At 43.0% G+C, this 12379-nt stretch overlaps 1 protein-coding gene across 2 annotated transcripts in view; it reads left to right on the plus strand.

Annotated features, from left to right (window-relative positions):
• Nucleotides 1–10397, plus strand: part of FAM120C (family with sequence similarity 120C) — a 104636-nt gene extending 94239 nt beyond the window's left edge. The window contains exons 13-16 of one of the 2 annotated variants that reach the window (XM_021703945.2): nucleotides 1211–1412; nucleotides 4673–4811; nucleotides 5215–5272; nucleotides 9261–10397. In XM_021703945.2, coding sequence (XP_021559620.1) covers nucleotides 1211–1412; nucleotides 4673–4811; nucleotides 5215–5272; nucleotides 9261–9515 — 654 coding nt within the window. In that variant the 3' untranslated portion in view covers nucleotides 9516–10397. The remainder of the gene's footprint in view (nucleotides 1–1210; nucleotides 1413–4672; nucleotides 4812–5214; nucleotides 5273–9260) is intronic. The other variant, XM_021704023.2, reaches the window with a different exon arrangement.
• Nucleotides 10398–12379: the final 1982 nt, after the last annotated feature.

The following is a 12379-nucleotide window of genomic DNA, read 5'->3' on the forward strand; positions in this document are numbered from 1 at the left end:
TTTTTTTTTTTTTAAAGATTTTATTTATTTATTTGAGAGAGAGAGAATGAGAGACAGATAGCAAGAGAGGGAAGAGGGTCAGAGGGAGAAGCAGACCCCCCGCCGAGCAGGGGGCCCGATGTGGGACTCGATCCCAGGACTCCAGGATCATGACCTGAGCCAAAGGCAGTCGCCCAACCAACTGAGCCACCCAGGCGCCCTGCAAGTTACTTTTGCAAGTGATGATATCTTTCGTAAAGGAACTATGTTTGGAACTAGAAGAGGGTGGTAAAGTAGATGACAGAGTAGAAGCAGGGGATTTTTTACAATGAAGCCTTAGGAAAGATGAGGAAAGGCACCCTTACTTACTCCTTTATCCATTCGGGGGGAATGTGCTGAGGGACTAGAACAGGGATTGGCAAACTACCTCAAAATTCAAAACTTAGAATTTTTATTCCAGTAAGGTTTTATTGGAACACAGCCACATTCATTCATTTATATATTGTCTATAACTGCTTTCCCCCCGCAACAGCAGAGTTGTATAGTTGTGACAGAGACAATATGACCCTTTTCAGAACTGGTTTGTTGACCTCTGGCCTAGAGGCCTGGACTTATCCTGGACAGAGGTCATGGTCTCTGATCCTGGGTATGGAAGAAAAGGTTAAAAAGGTTGGCGTATGTCAGGTTTTATTCTTTCATCTAATTCTCTTATTTCCCCCTTAAAAAATAACCTAGCCTTTTTCTTTCTGGTCATGTGATAGACCATCAGTAAATACTTATAGTTATATTTGTCTTCCTGGACCTAGTCAGTGTGCCTCACAAGCCCTCTGTCAGAGCTAATATGATAGTTTGGTGTCATGCAAACAGTGCCAGGCAGGTTTTCCTGGGTATGGCTCCTTGCGCCATTTAACTCCAGACCTCAGTTCTCTTAATGGCAATAGATCTGTGAAACTGTACCTAGAGTGCCCAATACTGTGCCTGAAACATAGAAGTTAAAAAATGGCAGCTGTTGGGGCACCTGGATGATGTAGTCGGTTAAGCGTCCAACTCTTCGTTTTGGTTCAGGATCGTGACATCGAGCCCCACGCCGGGCTCCGCACTCAGTGTGGAATCGGCTTGGGTTTCTCTCTCCATCTCCCTCTGCCCCTCTCCCCATCTCTCTCTAAAATAAATAAATAAATCTTTTTAAAAAATGGCAGTTGCTATTATTAATTCTGTTCTTCCTTTGAAGGCTGACCTGGCAACCAAAGTGGAAAAGATGAGACAGAGTATCCTTGAAGGAGTCAACATGAACCATCCACCACCTTCGGCTCTACTTCCATCACCTACTTTTGTGCCTCCCATGGTGCCCTCTCTCTACCCTGTTTCACTTTATTCCCGAGCCATGGGCTCAGTGCCACCTCCCCCTCAAGGACGGAGCCGGGGATTTGCCGGTCAGTACCTAAGAATGAGGTATTTGTCATCCTCAGTCTGTTTTGCAATAACCCATCCAGTAATTATTGCCAGATACAGAATCAGCAGTTTCATATATATATTATCTAATTTACTTGAAGAGAAGTTTATTGACAGGAAGGGGTTGTAGCCTAGGAAAGAAAGTCCACTGACTTCCCAGACCATGCTCCATAGAGGTGGTTGGTCCCTGAGGATTTGACTCTCACCAACCAAACTCACAAAGTAATTGATGTAGAAACCTGGAGCTACTTTATTACTTTTGAGAACTATATCTCAAGTGAACTGGATCATCATAGTTGCCGGTTAGCTCACTCATTCCCCATAGGCAGATGTACATAGGAGCTTCCAGAAAGACCAAATGGGAGGTAAGAGCAAATGACCAGTGTCCACAGACAACCATACCTGATGTACCCATTTTTGCTCTGGGGGTAGGCCTGACACATTTCCAGAAGCATGGAGAGAAATAAGTCACAGTCTGTGCCCACGAGGGGATTGCAGTTTAGTGGGGAAAACAAATACACACACATACACACAGACATATATAAGTATAAATCATGGTGACACCTGAGCTGTGGCTTAATGACGAATAGACAGTCATGCTTAGGTAGCTCAGATACTGATCCTAATAATTCAAACAACCCTGGCAAAACAGGATATTTTAATAGGGACATTTTGACATGAAAACAAGGTTCTGTGATCAGGTGGGAGTGTCGTTGCTATGGTTGAAGATGTTTGTTGTCTATTTTTTTTTTAAGATTTTATTTATTTATTTGACAGAGAGACAGTGAGAGAGGGAACACAAGCAGGGGGAGTGGGAGAGGGAGAAGCAGGCTTCCCGCCAAGCAGAGAGCCTGATGCGGGGCTCAATCCCAGGACCCTGGGATCATGACCTGAGGTGAAGGCAGACGCTTAACGACTGAGCCACCCAGGCGCTCCTGTTTGTTGTCTATTGCTCATCATTTTAAAAAAATAAAGCTGGAAGTTGAAGTTTGTCTTAAATTTAGGATCAAGGCTCTCCTTAGATGAGCAGTGTGAATATCTGCTCTGTTCAGTCAGGTAATGATCAAGCCTTATAAACCAGGGAGCCAGCCATTCATTCATTCCATTCCTTGAAGCTGACTTTAGAGATCCTTGCTCTCATTCTTTGGATGTTGATTTTATTGTGTCTCAGAAGACAGCCTTAATTAAGGCTAAGTTCTCAGGAGGTCCTTGCCATTGTCCTAGCTCCCAGTGATGCCTGGTCTCCAGTTACTGGTGGTTCATGAGGAACCTCTTGCCTCCTGAAAGGCCACAGTAAGATCCCCAAATGCAAGTCTTTCTAGCCTTCTTAGGACTAGCTCTAGTACCCTGGTTCCTTAGACTCCCACTGTCCTATGATTGAAGGGCTCTTTACTGGCGACCTGCTTAGTGAGCAAAGGGTTATTAACATTCGTTTTTTTTCCCATAAACTAAAATTAAAGGTTTACCTGAACTCTGTATTCTATGAAGGCTTCCCTTTGTGCCAGATTACAAAGCTCTGCTGTGCTGGTGAGCTCATACATATATACGCAGTTGGAATTTCCTGTTTTAAGGAGATATGCTATCTTGTCTTAAATTGGTTCTGGTTTTCAACTGTTGCTGTTCTTGCTTATTAATTATAAATTACTTTCAGTTTAGTTTCATCATTTTCCATTTAGTTTGGTAGTTTGGCTGAGCCTCCATTGTGTAGTGGTACGTATTTGAATCAAAAGTGGTTTGGGCCCAGTTTATATTAAGTAACCAGAATTTATTTATTTATTTATTTATTTATTTTTAAAGATTTTATTTATTCATTTGACAGAGAGACACAGCGAGAGAGGGAACACAAGCAGGGGGAGTGGGAGAGGGAGAAGCAGGCTTTCCGCCGAGCAGGGAGCCCGATGTGGGGCTCGATCCCAGGACCCTGGGATCATGACCTGAGCCGAAGGCAGACACTTAACGACTGAGCCACCTAGGCGCCCCAAGTAACCAGAATTTAAATAAACACTTGAAAAGAAAAGTGGTAACAATGCATCATGGAACACTACATCAAAAACTAATGATGTACTCTATGGTGACTAATATAACATAATAAAAAATAAAGAAAAAAAAAGATAAGTGGTTTTGGCCCAAATGAATAAACAAACAGAAAGCAGAATCAGACCCATAAATAGAGAACAAACTGATGGTTGCCACAGGGGAGGGAGGTGGGGGGCTGGGCAAAATGGGTGCAGGGGAGTGGGAGGTACAGGCTTCTGCTTATGGAATGGGTAAGTCACAGGGATGAAAGGTACAGCATAGGGAATCTGGTCAGTGAATTGTGTAATAGCGCTTCATGCTGACAGATGGTAGCTGCGCTTGTGAGCAGAGTGTAACTCCGCAATTCTTGAATCCCTATGTTGTACACCTGAAACTAATGTAACATTGTGTGCCAACTAAACTTTAATAAAAAGAAAAAAGAAAGGAAAATAAAAGTGGTTTTGGCATATAATTTTCTAATAACTAGATTTTAGGACATTCATTCTTTCAGCAGATATTGAATGCCTACTATGTGCCAGGCTCTGTAGCTGAAAAATGAGTCGTCCACACCCAGCTTGCCAAAGTGGATGTGCTACAGATCTTCGACCCCCGTCCCTAAATATGCTTCCACTATGAACCTTTGTTGTTATCAGAGTTGTTTTTTTAAGATTTTATTTATTTATTTGACAGAGAGAGACAGCAAGAGAGAGAACACAAGCGGGGGGAGTGGGAGAGGGAGAAGCAGGCTTCCTGCTGAGCAGGAAGCCCGACTGGGGGCTCGATCCCAGGATGCTGGGATCATGACCTGAGCCGAAGGCAGACGCTTAACGACTGAGCCACCCAGACACTGCAGAGGTTTTGTTTTTTGTTTTTTGTTTTTTTAAGATTTTATTTATTTGACAGAGAAGGAGACAGTGAGAGGGAACACAAGCAGGGGGAGTGGCAGGCAGAGGAAGAAGCAGGCTCCCCACTGAGCCAGGAGCCCAATGCGGGGCTTGATCCGAGGACCCTGAGATCATGACCCCAGGACCCTGGGATCATGACCTGAGCTGAGGGCAGATGCTTAAGGACTGAGCCACCCAGGCACCCCCCACCCCAAGTCTTTATTTCTCTTTATCATAGAGAAATGGAAATAAGCAGAGTAGGGGGCGCTGTAGGATCTTTTTTTCCACCTCTTCTCCTACCTTGCACTTAGCATTCACTGCCCTTCTTCCTGTCTTTCCAGGTCTCCATCCAATCCCGCCCCAAGGAGGAAAACTGGAGATTGCCGGGATGGTTGTGGGCCAGTGGGCTGGCAGCAGGTCCTCCAGGGGCCGAGGCTCTTTTGGCATGCAAGTTGTTTCTGTCGGTGGGCCAGGAAAAGGGTATGTATTCCAGTAGGTTGGTATGAGCTAATGTCAGTCAAGGTGCCATTGGGAAAATGCCCAACTATTGAATACTTCTGTTAAGGTAAGAGGCATTAACTAACTTTCCATTTTTAAAGCCAGTTTTCAGTTTAGTTCAGCAAACATACACTCAATTCCCTGCCTCAATGAAAAAGTTTTTGCCCTAGAGGAGGATATGGGACACAGAACAATTTAGTATTATACAGAAATGAGAGAGAGAAAGGTTTACAATGGTAACACAGAGGAGGGGCATCTAACTTAAGAGGGTCATCTAACTTAAGGGGGTCAAACTTCCTAGAGGAGGTGAGTAGTTAACTAAGTGAAAATGTGGGTGTGGGCTCTATATGTTCCTCAGGATCACTTTTTCCCTCACTTTCTACAGGCATGGAAAAGAACAGACTGGTAGAGGATCCAAAGGACATAAAAAAGGAAACAAACAAGTAAGCCCTGTTTTGAGATCATCTGGCTTCTGTTTGATACCTCTTGTCTTTTCAGCTAACTTGCAAAAGATCAGATCAGGCATGGAAGACTGTTTTCCTAGCTTCTCCCAGCATTTGATTCCATTCTCTTGCTCTCTAGCTGTCTAGTGAGGGTTAGCCTGCCCAGGATGTCCCCACAATGCTGCAGAGTGTCATCCTTTTCCCTGAGTGAGACCACAGGATAGAAACCAGGCACTGTGTCCTGAACACCCATACCTAGCATAGTATGTGCTACGTGCAGCCGTAAAGGGGCCAGAGTGAAGTTAACAGTGGGATTGCCTGCTGCTCAGGCTTTCTGAGGGACTACCAGAGATGCTCAGAAAATTGGCCTTTGCCCTTTGCTGAATATGAGAGGGAAGGAAGTGTTGCCATTTTGTTTATTCTTAATGGCTCAAAATGGTCTTTAACTTTCCTCTAATGTATACCTTGAATTATAATACAGTTTCTGCTGGTCTTCATTAGACATGCCCCTCTCCCCAGATATGAAGAACCTAATCTTATAGTGAATCAGAATCTTGTATGGACTCAGCCTGCTGGGCTCCTCATAGTATAGCAGCTACCATTTCTTTCTTTCTTTCTTTCTTCCTCTCTTTCTCCCTTCCTTCCTTCCTTCCTTCCTTCCTATTTATTTAGAGAGTACACATGAGCAGGGGTGGGGGAGGGGCCGAGGGAGAGGAGAGGGAGAGAGAGAATCTTTTTTTTAATCTTTGATTTTTTATTATTATGTTATGTTAATCACCATACATTACATCATCAATTTTTGATGTAGTGTTCCATGATTCATTGTTTGCACATAACACCCAGTGCTCCATGCAGAACACTCCCTCTCCAATACCCACCACCAGGCCAACCCATCCTCCCACCCCTCTCCCCTCTAGAACCTTCAGTTTGCTTTTCAGAGGGGAGAGAGAGAATCTTAAGCAGGCTCCATGCCCAGCACAGAGCCCATCGCAGGGCTGGATCTCACGACCCTGAGATCATGACCTGAGCTGAAATCAAGAGTGGACGCTTAACTGACGGAGCCACCCAGGTGCCCCAGCAGCTGTTTCTTGAGTGCCCCCTTTCTACCAAGCCCTCTATTAGACATTTTACATGCAGTTTCTAATCCTCCCAAGGGTCACTGATGAGACCATACTGCAAAGCAACTTTGACATAGGTTCTCAGTCCCAAATTAGCTCTCCTGTATACAGCCAGCCCTCGTTGCATCCAGTTAATCCCCATTGTCTAATGTTTTCTCAAAGATACATATTTGCTTTAATGTTATTTTGAGGTAAAAATGGAACTAGAATGGTAAGTCCTCCACACCAGTCAGAGAGCAAGGAGAGTAAGGACTTTGGGATTTTTCCAAAGCTTCTCAACTTTTTCCAGAAGCTGTTCAGTAAGATACAAGGGATTATACCTAGAAGGAAAACTGGTCGCTCAGATAGGCTCCCATAAGGTAACACAGCCTTGATTAACTCACCATGATTCAGGGTCTGATCATTAGGTATATGGTCTGAAAAACCGGATTTTTTTTGGTACAATAAGAGTAGCTCTATCTCTCAGGGGTTGACTCACATTAAAATCACAGAAATAGCTATGTGGATATGGCCGAAAGAGTGGCCTTGGGGAGAAGAGAGGGAGGGAAAGATACTGAAAGATCTGTGAAAGATTTAGTGAAAGGTACGAATTCACAGTCCTTTATCTCAATCAAGTACTTTCCACAGTAATTATTGTGATATATTGTACACTTACTCTTTTCTGGTCACTCTTATAAATACTTGTGAGGTGCTTATTATTCTCCATTTTAAACAGGAGGAAACTGAGGCTCAGAGGGATGAAACATCTTGCCCAAAATTATCCATCAAGTCAATATCTGTGTTGCCATTCCGTCCTGAGCTGATTCCAAAGCCCTGTACTGTCCTGATTCCACTGCAGTATAACAACTCTAATTGGCAGAGACAAGATTCAGACTTAGGTCTGGCTGACCCTAGTGCATACACTCTTAACCATTTCTACCAGAGCTTGCTTTCTTTAAGTGTAAGCTGCAAGGGAAACCATGGTAATGGAAGTTTGCTTGGGGACTTGGAATCAAAATAATATTAGCTAGCATTTATTGAGTTCTTACAGTGTGCCAGGCACAACGTGTTCTAAGTGCTTTACATGGAGTATCTCATTGAATCCTTATAGGAATTTAAAAAACAGATAGTATTATTATATTTTACAGATGAAGAAACTAAGGGAAAAAAAGGGATGATAGATGATCTTAAGTTTCTCTTTGCTAAGATTACTGGGGATACTGTTATCTACTCCAGAGGTAGCCTGGCCAAGGAAATTCTCATGTTGACTTTGTTTTTAACTAAGGCATCGTTTCTGGGCAGAGCTGCTGCTGATTGCCTTGATGACTCTCCTTTTTCTGTTTAGTCACCCTTTCTTCAGAGTATGAGATCATTGTTCCAGCTTATTAAATCTGCTTACGTTATAGTCCTGCGTTCTTTATTTTTCTAAAATCTGTTTATTTTTTTTTTAGTAATCTCTGCACCCAGCATGGGGCTCAGACTCACAACCCCGAAATCAGGAGTTACATGCTCTTCCGACTGAGCCAGCCGGGTGCCCCTATTGTCCTGTCCTCTTGAGATTATTCCTAGGCCACTGGATTTTTGTGTATTTTCAGATTCTTAAGTCACTTATTGGTAATGTTTTGATTTCTTTGTTGACTCCCTCAGGTAGCTAATTCCATCCATTGTGCAGATTTTTACTAGCTGCATCTTTTTTTCCAGGTTCTTGAGCAACACTTTATAGTAGTGCCCATAGTACTACTATACAGTAGTACAGGTTTTGGAGCCAAATGATCTAGCTTTGAATCTGGCTCTGCCATTTACTAGCTCTGTGACCTTACACAAGTTACTTAACTTCCCTGTGTCCTAGTATCCTTGTCTGTAAAATGGAGAAATTGGCATCTACCTCACAGAGTTATTATGAGTATTAAATGATATAAAGTGTTTATCACAGAGGCTGTAACATGGGAAGTACTCAATAAAAATTAAGTTATTATTTATAATTGACCACAGATTCAACAGGTATTAGATTTCTGTTACACTGAATTGAATTTAAAATAAATAAATAAATAGATAAATAAGATTTCCATTATGTATTGTATCTTAGTGGAAAGAATGAGGTCTTTGGAGTCAAATAGACTTGGTTGTAAGTCTAGGCATGCCAGTGACCTTGGGCAAATCATTTTACTTTTTTCTGAGCCTCATTTGTCTTATCCATAAAATAGACAACAGAGTACCTGGCACACCCAACCACTTAGCAATCGGAAGCTGCTATTTTCCTAATAACATTCATGGAGAGACAGCCCTGCACTGCAAGGTAATGCAGTTCATGTCATTAGCATTTCAGTAGCAGTCACATCCCTGGAATTAACAGAAAAACAGGTGACTGTTTTTAGTTATGAAAGATTCTGTGGAATAGTGCATAGAGATCTTCTGATTTTCCTTTCCTTTCATTTACATGTCCAGTTGTCAGCATTGGACAGTATTGTGCAGCGATTAAAGAGAATAGACTTTAGAGGCTGACCCACCTGGCATGGATTCCTGACCCCACTACTTTCTATCTGAGTGTCCTTGAGCGAGTTACTTTAACCTTTCTGAGCCTCAGCTTCCACATCTGTAAATGGGGCACCATGTCTACATTCAGGGTTCCTACTACTATTAGAAAAATACATTGTAAAGCTTTATAAATGATAGCTATGTCATTATTATGTGGTTGTCATGGCCATTGAGTTTTGGTCAAATCCGTCTGTTGTCACCCTAAGTTCTCAGGACAGTCATCAGAGTGTACTACTAGGTGGTAACAAGCTTTGGGCTTTCTGCTGTGTTTGAAGAACTGAAGCAGCTTCTGGAGGCTAGCTTAAGAACATGTTTGGGTAATTACCATTTCCACTGACTCTCTCCGTCTTTGACAGGGCACTTCCGATGGAGTTTCTAAATCCCTGGAGCCTCATCAGGGTCGGTCCCACTCCCAGGTAAATGGAAACAATGGCACATTGATCAAAGAAGAGAAGAGTGATCATCATCTTCCAGCTCCATCCCAGTGTGCCTTACCCAGAGACAGCAACATGTGTAATAATGGTAACCGCTACTTCCCTGCGAAGAATGGGGAGAAGAGCCGCTTACGAGAGCAAAAGCTAGGAACTGTGGTACAGCAGAAGGAGGGGTAACGAGCAGAAGATGGCTTCAGCAGATCAGGAAGAGAGGAAAACCTATACTTTTCTGATTGTAGGCCCAAGTTAGATGAGGACCTAAATGCTTTCCCTAGATTTATCCAGCATTTTATTGGGATATCCTGTTGTATTCATCTTTTCCCGTTCCCTGTGTTTCTCTGGACCTCCAGACTTAGTGGTCTGCTTCTGGGGAAGCTCTGGCAGAGACGAATGGCAGCAGGACTAGCTCCTATTCTCAAATTGAATATGAAGTGCCAATATTCTCTTTGCCTCCCCTGGGAGCGTAGTAAGGCAGTGTCTGTCAGAAATCTGGTGTCATCATGTAAGGCCCTATAGAAAAGTTCCAGCTTTGGTTTTCTGAGTCTTCATCACGTTACTCATTTATAAAACCCATGGATGGTAGGGGTAGGGACTGCCATCTATGGCCTCCTAACTTGCTTTTTCCTCTATGAAGTAGTGGGACCTTGGTATATAATCTGTACCTTCCTCTCACTCTTTCTCCCCATTCACCTCATCCAGGATTTTGTACCACCGCCTCTAACTCTGGCCTGACAATCAGATAGGTAAATGTTTTCAGGGAAGTGAAATAGTATTGGTTATTTTATTTTATTTTTATTTTTTATTTTATTTTATACACTTTAGAAAAAAAACAAAAACTACCAATGGCCTTTGTACTGGGGGATTCTAGTGAGTCAGAAAAGTACTGGGCAGATTTTTCCTGCCTCTGAACTAATGCATTGTTTGTAAAATAGAAGATGTGGCGCAGTTCACCCACTCCCTGCTGCCCACACCCTGAAAGGGTGGGAATCGATGTATTAAAACTGAGTTCGAAAGGGAACTGAAAAGACAGTGCGTGCGTGCGTGTGTGTGTGTGTGTGTGTGTATGGGTGTGTGGGTGTGTGGGTGGATGTATATATGAATGTGTGTATCTATATGCATACACATACCCTTTATATAAAGAGACAGATCTATTTATCTATACGTATTTTATATATATAAATATATGTGTGTGTGCGTGTGTGCATGCATGCACACATACATACATACATGGTGATGTCCCAGAGGATTTACTGAATTTCCCAGAAATGCTTCCACTGCTATGGAGTGGTGGGTTTCAAAAGACCACACTTTAAAATCCTTACTGAGTCACAGCCCATCAGTTATGTGAAGATGGGCTTCTCTAAAGCAGACAAAAAGTACTTTCCAGAGATTGCCTGTTCAGAACAACAAACAGTTGGGTTGTCACAAGTTTAATCTTGAACAGAGCCCTCACATCCCATAGAGTGAACACAGGGAGGTTGGAATGGCGTGGGGAAAATTCGGGCATTTCCTTCGGGGGGAACAGCCTCGTTCAGAGAGAGAAAGGGGATGGGAGGTGATTACCAGGGCTTGCAGCCAATTTGGAGGAAATCTCATCTGGAACTCCTGGGTCAAACTGGCCTCAGGCTAGAATTGATTGCCATGAATCCCTGAAGGAGAGAGGACTAGCATTGGAAAGATGGGGTAGGGAAGTGTGAGGAAATCAACAATTTGATTTTACATGCCTAGATTGTTTTATTTGTTCATTGACATTTTGACTACTGGATCTTTTCATTTGCTTTGCAAGGAGGACTTCAGAGGACTCTGGCCCAGGCCTTTAGGGGCGTTCTGGAAAGGCTCCCAGCCCCTGAGGAGGCCAGAATCTGTCCAGGACAAAAAAAGCTGTTCTTCCTTGCCGGAGATACTCTTGAGACAACCTTGCATTTCCAGTTTCCCTCCTCAGCAGCTTCGGTATGAGGGATGGGAACATGGCTTACAACAGATTAGCATTGTGTCTTCATTCAGGAACTGAGGCTTCTAGCCTTACACATCTCCTTTTGGGCTCTGTGATATTCTTGCCCAAGAAGTACCATTTCTACAGGAATTCAACCGACTAGACTTCTAGCAGGGTTTCTCTCTCTTTTTGAAAAACCCCATGCACCTTAACCCACAGTAGGTCCTTGGTGATTTTTTTTCCAGACAACCAGAAGGCTGTTTGCTCACTGCCCACTTACAATGAGTGCATCATGAGAGATTGGAAACAGTCTCAGACTGTTTAATCCTAGTCTGGCCCAGTTTAAAAGAACCCACAACTTGTAGGGGGAGGGAGCCCTAGAATGCCTCTCTCCCTGCCCAGACACTTCTTACATAAACCAAAGCAAGATGACGAGAGTGCACACCTAGCAAGATATAACCAGGAACAAAGTGTACAGAGACCTCCTCTTTGGATTTGCTCCCTTAATTTGGTCCCCCCTCTTCTAGTGGACCTGCCCAGCCTTTCACCAAAATCTTGAAGGTTAGGATTTCTATGTCCAGCAAGAGAGGGATTTGGTAATGCACTTAGGTGGCTTGGAAATTCTTTCTGGAGCCACAGAGGAAGGAATCCTTCGAAGCTCTAAAAATGACCACACAATTACTGAGCTGAGTTAAATTAAGTATGTAGACACTATTTTCTATGGAAAGGTATTTTCTTCAGTTAACTGTTTCTGTGCATCTTGAATCTATTTGACACAATCAAATGACAGTATTGTTAACTCTCACAGCCTTAAGAAAATTTGTTTTATAGGCATTCACTGTGAGAAGTAAAATTGCTGCTTTGACAGGGATGATTCCAGTTTGCCGAAAGGCTTGCTTTTCTCCCTTCCACACACCTCTGCTTTCTCCTAGCCTGGCCCAGGGTGAAATAAGTGGCTCACTTCCAACCTTGATTTTTATTTGGATTCAGCATTTTGGGTTTGGAAGGTTTTAAGAAAGAACCATAAAGGGCCACATTCCTGCATTTTAATTTATCTGCCAAAATATACAGTTTAGAAGCCAGAAAGGCTCAGGTTCATTACTGAAAG

The sequence above is a fragment of the Neomonachus schauinslandi genome, chromosome X (assembly GCF_002201575.2).
Source record: "Neomonachus schauinslandi chromosome X, ASM220157v2, whole genome shotgun sequence".
Classification (NCBI taxonomy): Eukaryota; Metazoa; Chordata; class Mammalia; order Carnivora; family Phocidae; genus Neomonachus; species Neomonachus schauinslandi.